The sequence below is a fragment of the Sorex araneus genome, chromosome 1 (genome assembly GCF_027595985.1).
Source record: "Sorex araneus isolate mSorAra2 chromosome 1, mSorAra2.pri, whole genome shotgun sequence".
In the NCBI taxonomy this organism is placed as follows: Eukaryota; Metazoa; Chordata; class Mammalia; order Eulipotyphla; family Soricidae; genus Sorex; species Sorex araneus.
In genome coordinates, this window is record NC_073302.1 from 436,039,726 (window position 1) to 436,053,940 (window position 14,215).

General features: G+C 41.5%; 1 protein-coding gene across 1 annotated transcript in view; it reads left to right on the forward strand.

Annotated features, from left to right (window-relative positions):
• Window positions 1-14,215, forward strand: part of AKR1D1 (aldo-keto reductase family 1 member D1) — an 86,898-nt gene that overhangs the window by 33,946 nt on the left and 38,737 nt on the right. Inside the window, exons 2-4 of the mRNA XM_004608232.2 lie at window positions 3,914-4,081; window positions 8,574-8,690; window positions 12,895-12,972. Of these exons, the coding sequence (XP_004608289.2) occupies window positions 3,914-4,081; window positions 8,574-8,690; window positions 12,895-12,972 (363 nt within the window). The remainder of the gene's footprint in view (window positions 1-3,913; window positions 4,082-8,573; window positions 8,691-12,894; window positions 12,973-14,215) is intronic.

A 14,215-nucleotide genomic window follows, 5' to 3' on the forward strand; every position in this document is an offset into this window, starting at 1 on the left:
TATCCTTCGGGCTTCTTGGATCTGGATGCCTGCATTCTTCAACTCTGGGAACTTTTCAGCAATGATATCTTTAACTATTGCTACTTCTTTGGAGTTGCCTCCCTGTCCTTCTGGTATTCCTATGTTTCTTATGTTGTTCCTCTTTAATTCATCCACTAGGTCTCTTTTTTGCCGGAGTGCTATTTTGAGGTCTTTTCCCATTATCTTGTTTTCTGTATGCTTTCTGCAGCTCATTTCAAGGTCACTGGTTCTGTTTTCGGCTGTTGTCATTCTACTGTTGAGGGTGCCCACTGGGTTTTTCATTTCGTCTACTGAATCCTTTATTAGTGACACTTCTGTTAGTAGCTTTCTTATTTCTGCTCTCATTTCTTCCTGTATTTTCTTGGCTGTCCATTCCATTGTTTCTTTCACGTCTTCCTTTAATTTACTGGATGTCTGTCCCACCGTTTATTTGAACTCATTGAACATCCTTAACAGTTTATATCTGAATTCTTTATCAGAGAGATTATATTTGTGAGAATTCCCTGTTGAGACTTCAGGCCTCTTCTCTTCGTCTATTCCTCGTGGTGGGGATCTGTGCTGTTTCTTCATGTTGCTGTGGTAGTATGGAGGTGGGTCCCTCCAGTTCACTATCAGTGACCCCCTCTTGCTGCAAGGGAGGGTTCTAGATGGGCTTGGTAAATGGTGGTCTCCTTTTTCCCCTAAGAATACACCTCTTTGGTGCCTTATGTGGGGCCACTAGTGCAGCTTCAGGGGATGTGTTCTCTTACGTTAGGCTTAGTCAGATTCTTCTGTTTGTTGTTATTTTGGTGAGTTTTAGGAGTATTGGAGTAGGACTATTGATCTAATGGATACCCAGAATGTCCTCTTCAGAATTAGGTAATGTAGGCTGGGCTGTGAGTCCAGAGTACTGGGAAAGGGAAAAATAACTGCCAAGATGGTAAATTTGGACTAGAGAGGTAGTGCTGTGGGTATGACATTTACTTTGTACACACAGCCAACCACGGTTCAATCCCTGGTGCCACATTTGTTTCTTTAATCCCTGCCAGGACTGATCTCTGAGCACAAAACCGGGAATAAGCCCTCAGCACAGCCAGGTTTAGCTTCAAATCCAAACCCAAACAAAAAGAGATGGTAAATCTATTTATCACCACCCAGAGTTTACCTGCTCTCCTTTGTAATCAGTCTCTGCCGGCATCTGTACCTGCACCCTTTATGACTCTACCGTCTCTGACTGACATCTGTCATTATAGGTTAATTTTATTTCCTTGAATTTTATATAAATGGGATAATAAAAGTATTATTCCCACTACTTCACTCTATAATCCTTTTGATTTTCCTTCATGTTGCTGTGGATGTCAATAGGTCATTCCTTTTTTATGACTCAGTGTTTTCCATTTTTGTGGCTGGAGTTCAGTTTACCCAATTCTTTGACGCATAATTGAGCCTTCTTCAATGAATTTGTGCCCTCCAACAACATGGCCATCAGGAAATCCTTCTGACTAGTAAAACTAGTATCCCTTTTTTAAGGCCTCATGACCAAGGGCTGCATAGGATGAAGTCCACTGGGTTTTTTAAATTTAATTTTATTTTTTGTTAAGGAGTCACTCCTTTTATTAAGGAGTCACCCCCCCACCCCGTCCCCTGCTAATGGTCCCCAAAAGTCAGTTTCTCTGGCCTCTGGACAGACACCATCTTGCAATCACCACCTCATGGAGTTGGGAATTTGTTATTTCACTCAGTGAAATCATGTGAATGCAGAGTTGTGTATCCAAAAATAAATGAGTGTGCAGCATGGTTTCTCTCCTGCCACATGGGCTTGGCGGCCGTAAGCCGCTTCCCCACCCAGGCCTGCAGCTGCTGCCAACAGACACATGAAGGAAGGAACAGGGCCGCCAGGCGGTTTGGTGATCAGTCGCAGTTTATTCCAGTCTTGTCTCCCTCTGCTTCCTTCCATCCTCACTCACTCCTGTATTCCTCCTGTCCCCCATGCTCTCTCTCCAGACCCGTCTGGTCTCAGTCTCACAGGCATAGTCTACAGCCCAACCTCCAAGCACTGCAGTAGTAACTACCGGTAGGGCGGTAGGTCGGTAGGTCGGTATACACAATTAACACATGAAAGCCCTTCCTTCTGGGGAAGCTCTTCTAAGACAAAGATCTCCTCCTGCTAGAAGAACCGCTCAAGGGCATGTTTTTATCTACGGACTTACTTCTCCTTTCCTTAGTCCATAAACAATCATTTCCGATTTACTTACTTTTTAATAATCTTTCTAGTCATTTTATACGGATACAGTAAGAGATATGTTAAGCTTGTTGGGTGGCTTTCCTGAGGACATCTCCCTATAGATCCCAGACTACAGTGCTCAGGCCTCATTAGTCTTTCCTAATCCTAGCAGAATCCTGATCCTGTTGTTACTCTGGATCATGACAGAATTTGTCCATGACCGTGCTCTTAATTTATTATAAGTTTTATGGCACTTGCAGAACCTCTTGCCCTTGCACCTGGCTGTCTTCACCTAGGCCCCTCAGAGAGGGGAGGGGTTGAGTTTCCCTCCCTGCTCTGAGCAAAACCAGCAGTCAAAGACCTCTGGAACCCAGCCACAGCTATGATCAAGGCCCCTCTCCACACATTTAGATGAACTTCATGCATGAAGGAGCCAGCAGAAGACCCCAGGTGTGTGGGACCCAGGGCTGAGGTCACCAAGCCTGCTCGGATGGGGACTGGGTGTCTTCCACCCAAATCCCCCATTTTCCAGTAGCTAGGCGGTCACACGCAGAAGTTGCCCCTAACACCATGTAATCCCATCAACGGCCAACATCCAGAGACTAAAACGAAGCTCCAAGCGACATCTAATAGCCTAGTCCTCCCTCTTGGAGAACCTGGCAAGCTATCGAGAGTTTCCTGCCCACATGGGAGAGGTTGGCAGGCTCCCCGTCTCTTCGTGGTGTATTCATATGCCAAAACCAGTAACAGTGATGGGTCTCATTCCCCTGACCCTGAAAGAAGCCTCAATGCAGCACCATTAGGAAGGAAAGTAAAGAGAGGCTGCTAAAGTATCAGGGCTAGGACTAATGGAGATGTTGCTGAGTCCACTCGAGAAAATTGACAATCAATGGGATGATCATGATGATGGCACTTGGCCTGTCCCATTTCATTGCCAGGGTAACTCACGGCTTGCCCTGGGTCCATCCAGTCCCATCATTGGGACTCTGCCTTTGGGGTGCTAGGAACTATGGGCAACTGAGGCTTAAACAGATGCCCAGGAGTAAATATTATTCGGAGTCAATTAATTCCCAAGTTACAAAAATATAGCATTAACTGTCTTCCTATGTCTCTACAAAAAGGATATTACTCTGAAGTAAATTATGCAAAGGACATAAGGGAAGAAGAAGCGATGTTTCACTTACAAATACAGAATTTAGAGTCCTTAAAAGAATCTGACCTTAAAAGTTACAGGGTATGACTTTGGGATAAAGATGATTAACCAGTTGGTGAAACAGAGCATAGAGAAAAGGTTAAGGATAAACTCAGAGGAATGGAAGTGCCTCCGAAGCACAGATGGGTATAACCCAATGAACATAAGCTTCCTGTAACAAGGGAGAAAGCACAAACCAATTTTATCCTTCACAAAATGACCTGGTTAAGAATGATAAAGGGCAAGTGAAACAGTCCAGTGAGTAAGGCTCAGATGGGGCTGATCTCTGCTACAACCATATGATCTCTGAGCACCACCAACACAATCCTTGAGAGTACAGCCAGGAGCAAACCCTGGGCACTTCCAGGTATGCCTCCACAACAAGCAAAATCAGAGCAAAACAAAACAAAACCCAACAATAACAATGAAACAGAATGATGACGCTGGAGCAAAGACCTATTTCTCTTCTCCTCCACTAATCACCATTATCATTTCAGACCCCTGCAGGGTCCTGCCTGACAGCAGTGAAGCTGGCTCTTGATTTAGGGTACCGGCATATTGATGGGGCCTACATCTATGGTAATGAACATGAAGTAGGCCAGGCCTTCAAGGAGAAGATAGGAGAAGGAAAGCTGCAGAGAGAGGATATTTTCTACTGTGGAAAGGTGAGTGCTTCCCTCCACCATTCTTTCACCTGGATGTTTGATCTGGTGTCATTCTCTGATAAGGAATATTGTACTCAGGTCAAGGAGATAACACTTTGCTTCAGCATAAGGTTTGCACACAGAGGTCCCCCTTGCTCCATATCCAGCACTAGCTGTGTGTCTCCGGCCCCCAATTAAATAAAAAAATATGTTAGACTCACCAAGATGAGTGAATTCTCAACTCCCAAATTCTTCAGTCTTGCCAAGATGCTAAGCACTACATTATCTTTTTCTTTGAAAGACTTTTGTATTTTTGCTTGTTTGGTTTTTTTGGGGGGGTCACACCCGGCGATGCACAGGGGTTACTCCTGGCTCTTCACTCAGGGATTACTATTGGTGGTTCTCAGCGGACCATATGGGATGCTGGGATTTGAACCCGGGTTGGCCGCGTGCAAGGCAAATGCCCTACCCGCTGTGCTATCGCTCCAGCCCGACTTTTGCATTTTTACATGTTTTTTTTCAAAGTGAAAACATGATTTTAAGTTGGTTTTTGAAATGATGTACCATCAAGAGAGATTGATTTGAAAAATTGCCTTCCTATCAACAGTTGTTGCGGTATCTGTCATGTTGAAAAACTTGAATCCAAATGGAGAGCTTTGGGCTACAATCTAATATCTAATGTCCAAGCTGGGTTTCTTTTTCCTTAGAAGACTAATATGAAGAATTCAGCATACAGAAGTATATTTATCATTTTGTGACTCCCCCTCCCCCACTGTTTTTTAAAAAAATTATTTATTTTTTAATTAGTGAATCACCGTGAGGGTACAGTTACAGATTCATACATTTTTGTGCTCGTGTTTCCCTTTCCCCCACTATTTTATAAGCTTTTTTTGGCTCTTATGGAACAAAAAATGCTCTGAATATTGTCTCCAGTGTGACAGAGTATATTGTTCTCAGGTGATGTTAAAATTACAGTTTAGATTTTTATCTCATGAATTATCAAATAGCACTGTAGCACTGTCTTCCCTTTGTTCATCGATTTGCTCAAGTGGGCACCAGTAACGTCTCCATTGTGAGATTTGTTGTTACTGTTTTGGGCATATCAAATACACTACGGGTAGCTTGCCAGACTCTGCTGTGTGGGCAGGATACTCTTGGTAGCTTGCCGGCCTCTCCAAGAGGGATGGAGGAATTGAACCCGGGTCAGCTGCATGCAAGACAAATGCCTTATCTGCTGTGCTATCGCTCCAGTCCTTATCAGATAGCAGCTTCATAAATTCTTTAATCTGCTGATCCATCTCCAGCTTCAAGAAAATCTCTATTGAATTCTTTTTGCTTTAAAAAATATATATTTCTGGAAATTAAGGAGACAGCTCAAATGTTTTTAGTGCATACTTAGACTCCTGAAGCGGTGGGCTTGATTTCTGGCATATCACGGTCCCCAAAGACCCACCAGATTCAGCTCTGGAGGTCTCCAGCACCCAAAGGTGTCTCTGGTATTCACAGATTAGCAGGAATCGAGCAGCATTGCACCCTCAGGCCCTTTCATTAAATACCACTGTGGATGACAAAATTGTACATGGAGCTCTTGGGCCTTCCAAAAACCACTTGAGTTTCCCCAACCTCCGTCACCCCTGAAATGTGACTGCGATGTCCTTATTTTAACTCCATTATAATTTTTATCATATAAAATAAACAATACATCTCAACCAACTCATAATACTAATAATTGTTTCTTCTATCTAAGTCTCAGATTTTATTTTTAGTGCAATGGGTTGGTCTAATTCAATAAAAAGGGTTCACAGTTCAAAGGATTGAGAAGGATCAATACCCTCACATAATTCTTTATCATTAAAGTGCACAATTTGCTTAGTCACCCTTTCTATACCCCTCCCCTTTATTGTGACAAATTCATATACAGTTTCATATGATTATATTGGGCCGACACTAATAAAAAATAAGCAAACCATTAACTTTAAGAAATAATTATGGGGAACTCAGTTCATTTGAGTAACTCAACCAGTTTTTACATTATATCACTTGAATAAATTTTCTAGTACCATTTAATTGAACTTTTGCTTTTAGCTGTTTCCCTTTTATCTTATGTAGAGATCAGAAATCACATTTTACCTCTACAAAGGCACCCTATATACCAACCAAGGATTCCCCTAATTTAACTTAAAGACATTGGCTTCACTTTGATTTTAGTGAAACTGTCCTTGAATAAAAAGTAGAGAAATATATTTATGTGACTGGTTTTGTATTTACATTGTAATAGGCTTTTCTGAAACAGTTTTTGAATAAAAAACAGGAAAATATGTTTATGTAATTTTTGATTTTTGTTTGCATTATATTGTAAATTTAGTTAGGAAGGTAACTGTAAAAAGATCTAGCAACAAAATGCAACACTTCTCAAGCTAAAATCTAACCCTAAAGGTGGGATACAAGACTCAGCCAACCATTAAGAATGATCTAGAAGGTGTATCCATTTTGCCCTAGAGACTGTCTTACTTTGTCAACTTTCTTCCTGAGAAAGGACTCTGATAAACTCTTTTGAAGAAACAGAAGTCAGTCTACTATCCAGAGACTTTGGCTTATTATGTCCATAGATTGTAGACTCAGTATCATACCTTAGTCAATTCCTTCCAAAGCAGTCTACAAATTGAATGTAGTACCAATATAATTCCTCAATGTTTACTTGTGGAACTTGTTAAATAGCTGCATTGTCGCTGTCCGGGGCCTCTGAACATGTTCCTGGAAGGCAGTGGGGATGAAGTGGGAGTGCAGATCTGTAGATTTCAAGGACAGAGCCATCTAGAAAGACAATCCCAAGTGTAGTGCAGTGGTTGACTCTCGTAGCGGTTCTAGGCTGAGGTTTTGAATCACAGACACCCTGATACGTGTATGTGGGTAGTAATGGAGTGCATCGGAATTAAAGGAGAAGAACCAGGGTCTGTTGGCTGGTATCAGAGAACAGAAAGTTGTGGCAGGATGAAATCAGGTGACTTCTCCAGGAAGTCCACAGAACCTGTTTTACCATTTGGTTTTCTCGGTTTGTCTGCAGAGCAGTTTGCTGTGAGCCACAGTGAATTTTCTGCTCATTCCTAACTATTCTACCAAGTCCTCTTAAGTGAGCTCTAAGCTCCTCAGAACTATTTAGCATTCCTGGAGAGCTGTCTAGTCATCGATACTCTGTTTGGGGACAAAGCTAGTGCTGTCATTTCAGTGCTGCCATCTGTTCATTTGGAGATGGGGCAATTTCTAAGTTAGGATTGACAGAATTTCCTTGGGACCTGGGCAGGACTGAATACAAAGAAAGAAGCAGTGAATAGGAATCTAAACTTTTGCAGCAATTTAAATATGTCCTTGGGGAGAGAAAGATAGTAAGCAGATAGGACATTGGCCTTGCATGCAGCCAACTTGCAATTCCAACCCACACGCCCCTTATGATCCCCAGAGCTCCATCAGGAGTGATCTCTGAGTGCAGAGACAGTGTGAGGGTGAAACTGATGCCATGACAAGCTGTAGCCAACATTAAGTCTCAGGTAGGCCTCAGTTTCTGTTTCCCCCAAAGCAAGACCTGCAGTTTCTGGATGACTCCCAGTTGCATAATTTACCAAGATAAGGAATTGGGCTGTTAGGTCTGGCCAGTCATGAGGGGTCACTGTACCCGCCTTAGAAACTGTTACTAACCATTGTCTAATTGCTGACCACTGTTGTAATAGGGCTGATGCTGAAAATAGACTAGGATATAAATTGCCTCTTAACTCTGAACCCTCTATAAATTGCTTGTGATTCGGAGTCGGGGTCTTTGTCAAGACTCCACTGTGTTGGATGAGACTTGGACCCTAGCCCGAGCTAGCAATGGCTCGGGCTAGTAATAAAGTTCCTTTGCTTTTGCATTATTGTGTGTGGACTGGGTCTCTCCACAAATGAGTATCTGAAACTTGGGCACAACAACAAGAGGAAATCCTGAGCACCACTAGGTGTGGACCCAAACCAAATCAACATAACAAACCATGCCCAACATCTGCACCACCTGAAGTCACATACACAACTAGAAATCTGGCCCAAGTGAAGCCCTATTTCCTCTAATACAAAAATCAAGCAGCGACAGGCCAGGTCAGAACAATTAGATACATATATGTGTCCTAGACACAGAAAGAGGAGATATGAAGATGGAGAGGGTGAGTAATGAGATTAACACTGGGCAGAAAGAGACCATCACTGTATTAGGTGCTTTTTGGTTCAGGTAATCTTTAATTTAATGGTATAATATCTTGATAAAGCTATATTTACTCTGGTGCTAATAGTTACATTGGTTCATCCTATATTAAGGTAACACTGCAAAAAGAAAAATAGAAAAGCAAAGCAAAAAAGAAACTATACGTACCATATTTTGGGGGAAATTTAATAAGCGCATAAAATATTTATATGACTATTTTGCAAAGAAGTAAGGGTCTACATTCTTGTACAAATAAGTGTAAATGTCAATTTACTTTTATCCTTTCAGTTGTGGTGTACATATTTCGAGCCAGAGATGGTTCGTCCATACCTGGAAAGGACACTCAAATGTCTCCAGTTAGATTATGTGGATCTTTATATCATTGAACTACCCATGGCTTTTAAGGTGAGTTCAGATGTGTAAAGAATAAACTTCTGATGTTTGATCTTTGTCCTAGTTATGTGTTTGAAGATAGTTCATTGCATAACACCATAGAATTTGTTTTGTCACCATTGATCACATAGTATTAACCTAGCCCAACAAATACACAAAAAAGATTTTGTGTAATAGACTCATGATTGCATTCATGAGGCTAGAGAGATAGTACATCAGGTAGGATGCTTATCTTGTTTGTTAGATTCCCTATTGTATGAGTATTCACTTGATTAAGCACACAAAGACAATGTATGGCAGGGAAACAAGGAGGTTTTTATTTATACCAGTGGATCAGTGTGTGTCCAGGGTAAGCACGTCCTTGAAACCTTAAACAAACAAAGTTCAGAAGTTCAAAAGCCAGAGTTTATAGGGCATTACTGCTAACTCATCATTCCTTTGCTTCTTGCTTAGGCAATGCAGAGGTGGGGGAGGGGATAGAGAGGTGAGGCTCACTGCGTCTAGACACTTTATCACTATGGCCACAGGAAGTTTCCTAAAATCAGCATTTTCTTAGCTTGGAACAGGTAAGTTCATTCCAGTTGCAGACAGGGTGGGCATCTTTTGAGTTTTCCAGCCACAAACAAAATTATCTATAAGAGTACATGATATAAATCAATTAAAGAATCAGAGATATATACCATAAATTTCCATTACCCTGGCATCTCATTTGGTCCATATGGTCCCCAAGAACTACCAGGAGTAATTCCTGAGTACAGAGCCAAGAGTGACCCCTGAGCAATGCCCGGTGTGGCCCACAAACAAACAAACAAACAAACAAACAAAATGATTGCCTGAATTTCAAGTGTCTTAATTATAGCGTAAACTCTTTTTATCAAACCACCATGCAATTCCCTAACTGTGGTCTACTTGTTAGTTGTCCAATATCCAGATACACACGTTCTCCTATCAAATAGTTATGGAAATGTCCCTGTACAACATAATGTAAATGAATATGTGCAATGTCCCTAGTTTGGTTGAATACATTCTCAAAAATACCTCTCCATATGATGACACAATGGCTATTGACACTCCAAACCTATATCATCAAAGTTAGTTAAGAATTCAGAGAGGAGCTGGGGAAAAAGTACAGTGGGTAGGACACTTGCCTTGTGCATGGCGAACTCTGGTTCTGTCCCAATCCCTGGAATTTCATAAGGCTCTCTGGACACTACCGGAATTGATCCCTGACACACAGAGCCAGGAGTAAACTCTGAGCACTGAAGGTATGTTCCAGAACAAAACAAAACAAAAGAATTTAGTACTGTCTAGATCTCTTAGGGCAATAATCTCTTAGGGTAATAATTAGCTTTGTTTAGATCATGTACCTATTACTGACTAATCTTTTGATTGTTATATGCAGCCAAGAGCTTGAACTGGCATATTTGTGAATAAGATCTCTCTCTCTCCCTCTCCCTCTCCTCTCTCTCTCTTGAATACAGAAATACCACAGATTTCTGTGTATTTATTTTGTAGCCTGCTACTTGACTGTATAAGTTTGCTTCTACGAGTTCTTTGCTAGAGTCTTCTTGGTTCTCTAGGTATGATATGGTGTTATCTGAAAATAGTGATAATTTAACTTCTTGTCCAATTTAAATTCCTTTCTCTTGCTTAGTTGCTGAGCAAGGAGTCTCAATACTCTGTTGAATAATAGAGTAAGAGAGTTTTGTAATTCACAATTATTGTTTTTTTTTTTTTAAACCAATTTTATTTATTTATTTTTTGCTTTTTGGGTCACACCCGGCAATGCACAGGGGTCATTCCTGGCTCATGCACTCAGGAATTACCCCTGGCGGTGCTCAGGGGACCATATGGGATGCTGGGATTCGAACCTGGGTCGGCCGCGTGCAAGGCAAACGCCCTACCTGCTGTGCTATCGCTCCAGCCCCCACAATTATTGTTAAAGGATGCAGAGTGTTGCAAAGTATGAAGCACTGCTTCTTTTGCCTGGGACTTTATGCTACTACTAACAAGAAGAGTGAAGCATTAATTTAATTGATTGAGGTACTGTGATTACAATACTGTTACTGAAGGCCTCCCATGTACGTAATTCCAATACCACACTCATCACCAGTGTACTCACCTCCCTCCTGTTAGGGTCTGGTATCGATAATTTCCCCTTCTCTGAATCCGCACAAAGAGTTCAGCCAGTAATGTAACACACAAGCAGAGTTTATTAAGCCAGCTAGCTGGGATCAAGCTCTCAGGCACGCAGGCCAAAGAAAGACCTTGAACAACAGAAAAGACCCAGATTTTATAGTCAGTGCTTACATCATAGCCTGCACTTATGAATTTTAACAATAACATAAGTGAAAATGCAAGTTTCATTATTCAGAAGAAAACATACTCAAATAGCACAAATAAGCAGTTACAGATAGGTGATCTAGACATGTTTTCAGAACATTCTGGCAGCTACCCACCCTGCTGTGTCTGGGTGGCTTCTATAGACAGTGAAGAGCGGTTATGAAACTATTTGCCAAGGCCAGGTTTTCAGCCTGGTTGTCCTTCCCTTGCAGATGGTGGGGGAGGGGGGATGGCGCCGGGCATCGGGGGCTTTAAGAAAAACAAAAAGGTTTAAGTAAAACAAAACAGGAAGGAGGAACCAGGCATGATGGAGTTGCTCCTGCCTCAACCCATGTCCAACACCTCCCACAGGGGAATTTTAAAAGATTAAGCAGGAGAGCAGCCTGAATTTTGAGGTCATGTGGAATTTTTGGATTAGTAGACCAAAGTCTTCAGACAGAAGGCAGTAGTGCGGCTGGTGTCTTTTGTAACAATCAGAAGTTTCTGTTTTCCCCCTAGCCATCAAAAGGACTGTATCAGTTGACTGTTATTCCAGTCATGATAAGAAGATAGGGAGTTTGAGTCTGACTGTAGATTTTCCACACACAGTGACTCTCCCAGGGTTCTTATATGAGACAGAGGTGACATGGCTTCTGGTTTATTCAAAGCAGGTTCCACAAAAACCATTTCATATGCTGACATTAGTCTTACAATTTTTGTCTGAAATTATGACTTCTTTCTGAACCTGTGTCTAAGATGTTTTCTATTTTGTACTTTCAATTTCTACTGCCCCTCCAAATATCCACTTGAATATCTCGTGGTCATTTCAAACTCAGTATCCAATGTCCAAAACAGAATTCTATATTCCTAGTCCAAATATATTTGGAATAAATCTATATTCCCAAATTCAGGAAATGGTTACAACTTTCTACTCCCCAAATCATCTTTTCTTTCTTTTTATTCCATTTCTGTGCCCATGAGAGATGGGTCCCATCTTCAGAAATAGGGGTAAATGGGTGGGGAGAGGGGACAAATTGCAAAGAAAGTGTTTAGTCTCAAGAAAGTATAAGGAGAGAAGGGAGATAAAAAAAAAAAAAGCGTAAGGGAGAAAAAAGTAGATGCTGAGATATTGGAGGACCCAGAAAGGAAAGAGAAAAAAAGTGCTACGAGCTTGCTAGAACTCGTAGAGATTCTACGAGGTAGAAAGCAGTTTCCTTGACTCAAGCAGCTTCCATAACTAGTTCATTACTACACTTTTCTTAGTTCCAGGATTCCCTCTTATCTTCTTTGTCCAATCTCTGTTATGTTTGATAGTAAGAAATTTTCAGAGCTGGGGATGGGGCTCACCAATAAAGTGATTGTCTTATATGCATGAGCCCTGGTTGGGTCCCCCGTAGTTCCTCAAATAATAATAAATAAAAGATAGTAAGAAATTTTCTTTCCTTGGCTTTGGAAAGGGTAAAAATCAAAACGCTGAATCCAAAAGTTCCATTTCTCAACTTCTTTCTGTTGTAAGTAAATTTGTCATTAAGTGAGAAATTTACACTTGGGGGTATAAAGTTCCTGCTTTACAATCTGTCAAGAGACTGAATTTGATTCCTGATACTGTCCTTTCCCACCCGCCCCCTAAAACTTTAATAATAGAAAAATAAGATAAATTCACAGCAGAACAACAATAGTCTGGGTAAATGAAGATCCATGCCGGAGTGTGGGATCATGAGATTGTTGTGTCAAAAAGAATGACTGGCTAGTCCTGTGAAAATGGAGAAAGGCTGTAATTAAGCCTGAATTGCCTTCCCAGATACACTAACAACTCATTCCATAATCTTCATTCATGGAAATGAAATCAGTTACCCTTGCCACTTTTTGTTTGTTTATTTGTTTTGCCTTTCAGCCTGGAGAAAATTTCTATCCTAAAGATGAAAATGGCCAATGGTTATTTCACCAGACTGATCTCTGTGCCACTTGGGAGGTAAGCTCAAGTGGAACTCTTGTTTTAAAGGACTGAATTTTTTAAAACTGTGATCTGATTATTTCCATCTGAACTGAGGACAGCTACAGACTTGACTCGCGCGTGTACTTCCTGTAAGAGAGGAGAGCAGCAGCATGGGAGGGCCTAAAGCTAACTCTGTTTTTGAGTCCCTGCACGGCAAATGTGAGTCTGTGAATTTGATGTCTGGTGCTGTTTTGTGACCGAGTGTGATCTTGGCAGGTCTGTAGTGGTCATCTCTGGAGCCCCAAGCAATTTCTGGGTGCATCACGGCCAGTGTGTGTGTGTGTGTGTGTGTGTGTGTGTGCACCACCACAGAAAAGGTAAAACCCCTGGCAAACAACACAACTAAAAGATGAGTGAGCTGCTGTGCTCACCCAGGAAGTGAGATCCCTGACGAACATTGTGTTAGCATCTCAGCTAAGTTGTGTGACCTCTCACAAACACGTATGCATGTGTGCCAGCTGCAAAACGCTGATCCCGGGCAAGCACCGAGGGTTCCAATATTACAACCTGATATGTGACCTTCACCCCATAGCTACCTGCACAGGCACCACAGTCAAATATGAAAGAAAAGCCAATAGGTATGAAAGACAAAATTAGAGTTTAAATTATCTACATGACAAAAGTATCAGAAGGGGAAAAACAGATGTATTTGAAGGACATGGGGTATTAAAAAGACGTTATAAAGAATCACAACTAGATGCATTAAGCAAAATGATAGGCTATTAAACATAAAGGGAAATTGTTAAAATTTCTAGAGTATAGCAAACAAGCCAACAAAGGAGATAAAGTAGATTAATAAAAAGTAATTAATCCAGGAGAAGGAAAGAAAAAGAACATTCAAAATTCATAGATGGGGAGAAAGAAAACAGCAATACTGGACATGAAAACCTCTTGCAAATGTGTATGTGTGCACAGCATAGCAAAGTGTGTGATCGACTGCCAGCACCACTTCCAGTGGACACAAGATTGCAACCAGGTACCACTCCACCAGACAAACTTAGATCGATAAAAGTCAATTTGTGATCACTGTTCTCACAGTGGTATTATTAAGTCATTGTCCACAGCCAAGAAGGCGGGCACCACCACCCCCACGTGCCACTCCTGAGAGCACCACCACAAAAGGCATGAGCACCACAGCCAAGTTTGTATGAGTCACCTCGGGTCACCTCTGCAACAGCAGGAGGAGCCAGATGCGGATGGCTAACAAGATAGCTTTGAT